General features: G+C 36.9%; 1 protein-coding gene across 1 annotated transcript in view; it reads right to left on the reverse strand.

Annotated features, from left to right (window-relative positions):
• Window positions 1–725, reverse strand: part of LOC102197886 (toll-like receptor 1) — a 13587-nt gene extending 12862 nt beyond the window's left edge. The window contains exon 1 of the mRNA XM_005719959.1: window positions 657–725. Coding sequence (XP_005720016.1) covers window positions 657–725 — 69 coding nt within the window. The remainder of the gene's footprint in view (window positions 1–656) is intronic.
• Window positions 726–980: the final 255 nt, after the last annotated feature.

The following is a 980-nucleotide window of genomic DNA, read 5'->3' on the forward strand; positions in this document are numbered from 1 at the left end:
AAAAAAAGAGCACTAACCTTTATTGTGGTCTGATGGTCACGTTTTTAAGTCTCAAGTACAAAAACATCAGAGTCACAGTGGTTCCAAATCTCTGGATATGGGGAAAAAAGGAAATCAGTAAGACAAAACTGACTGATCGAGAAAGGTATACCACCAAATAAAATTTGGATTAAATGTGACCAAAAGTCATGCGTTAGCACTGCTCCAGCAGTAGCTGCTAATAGTTTTTAAGTTACAGTAAAAACAACATGAAGCTGAGCGGAAACAGGCATAGAAATGAAAGCAATTCCCAGACTACTTATGCTTTTCTCACTTCAACATCCTCTTTTCACTTCCCTTTTTATGTAACAGTGTATTTTATAGAAGTAAACTGTGATAAAAATGTATAAATAAGCAGAGCTAGTGAAAGTAATGAAATCAGTTCCTTGCATTTAGTTTACGTTATTGTTTTAAGCAAACTAATACTTCAGATTTTGTTTTGTTTTTTGTTTTGGCACCCTAGAAGACGTTGGTCTGTAGTTTGAAAAATATGAACTGATTTTAAAATATTCTAAAAATCAATGAAATGGGCCTTTACTAAGCAATGCCACGACTATACTGTATCTTTAGTTTGTTCTACTATGTTGTGAAAAGTATGAATGAGAAGGCTAAACTACAGTGTTTCTGAGGTAGCTCTCTTGTATCATAGCGACCACACCGAGGTCACCTGGGTAGTACATGAACATTTTCCAACTCAATTGACTTATCGCACTAATGCCTTGAGGCAGAGTGGCTTCAGGTCCACTGTGTTGTTTACTCTAGACACTGTGTTAATGAAGGATGATGAGAAAGGGTTTCTTTTAAAATGGCTTTTTATTGTGATAGGGAAGCTATGTGTATGTACAGACACACACACACACACACACACACACACACACACACACACACACACACACACACACACATATGCATGAACCTTCTTCCCAGCAGTGTTTCTAGCC

This window comes from Pundamilia nyererei, unplaced genomic scaffold (assembly GCF_000239375.1).
Source record: "Pundamilia nyererei isolate P.nyererei 1_Seehausen unplaced genomic scaffold, PunNye1.0 scaffold00001, whole genome shotgun sequence".
Taxonomy (NCBI): Eukaryota; Metazoa; Chordata; class Actinopteri; order Cichliformes; family Cichlidae; genus Pundamilia; species Pundamilia nyererei.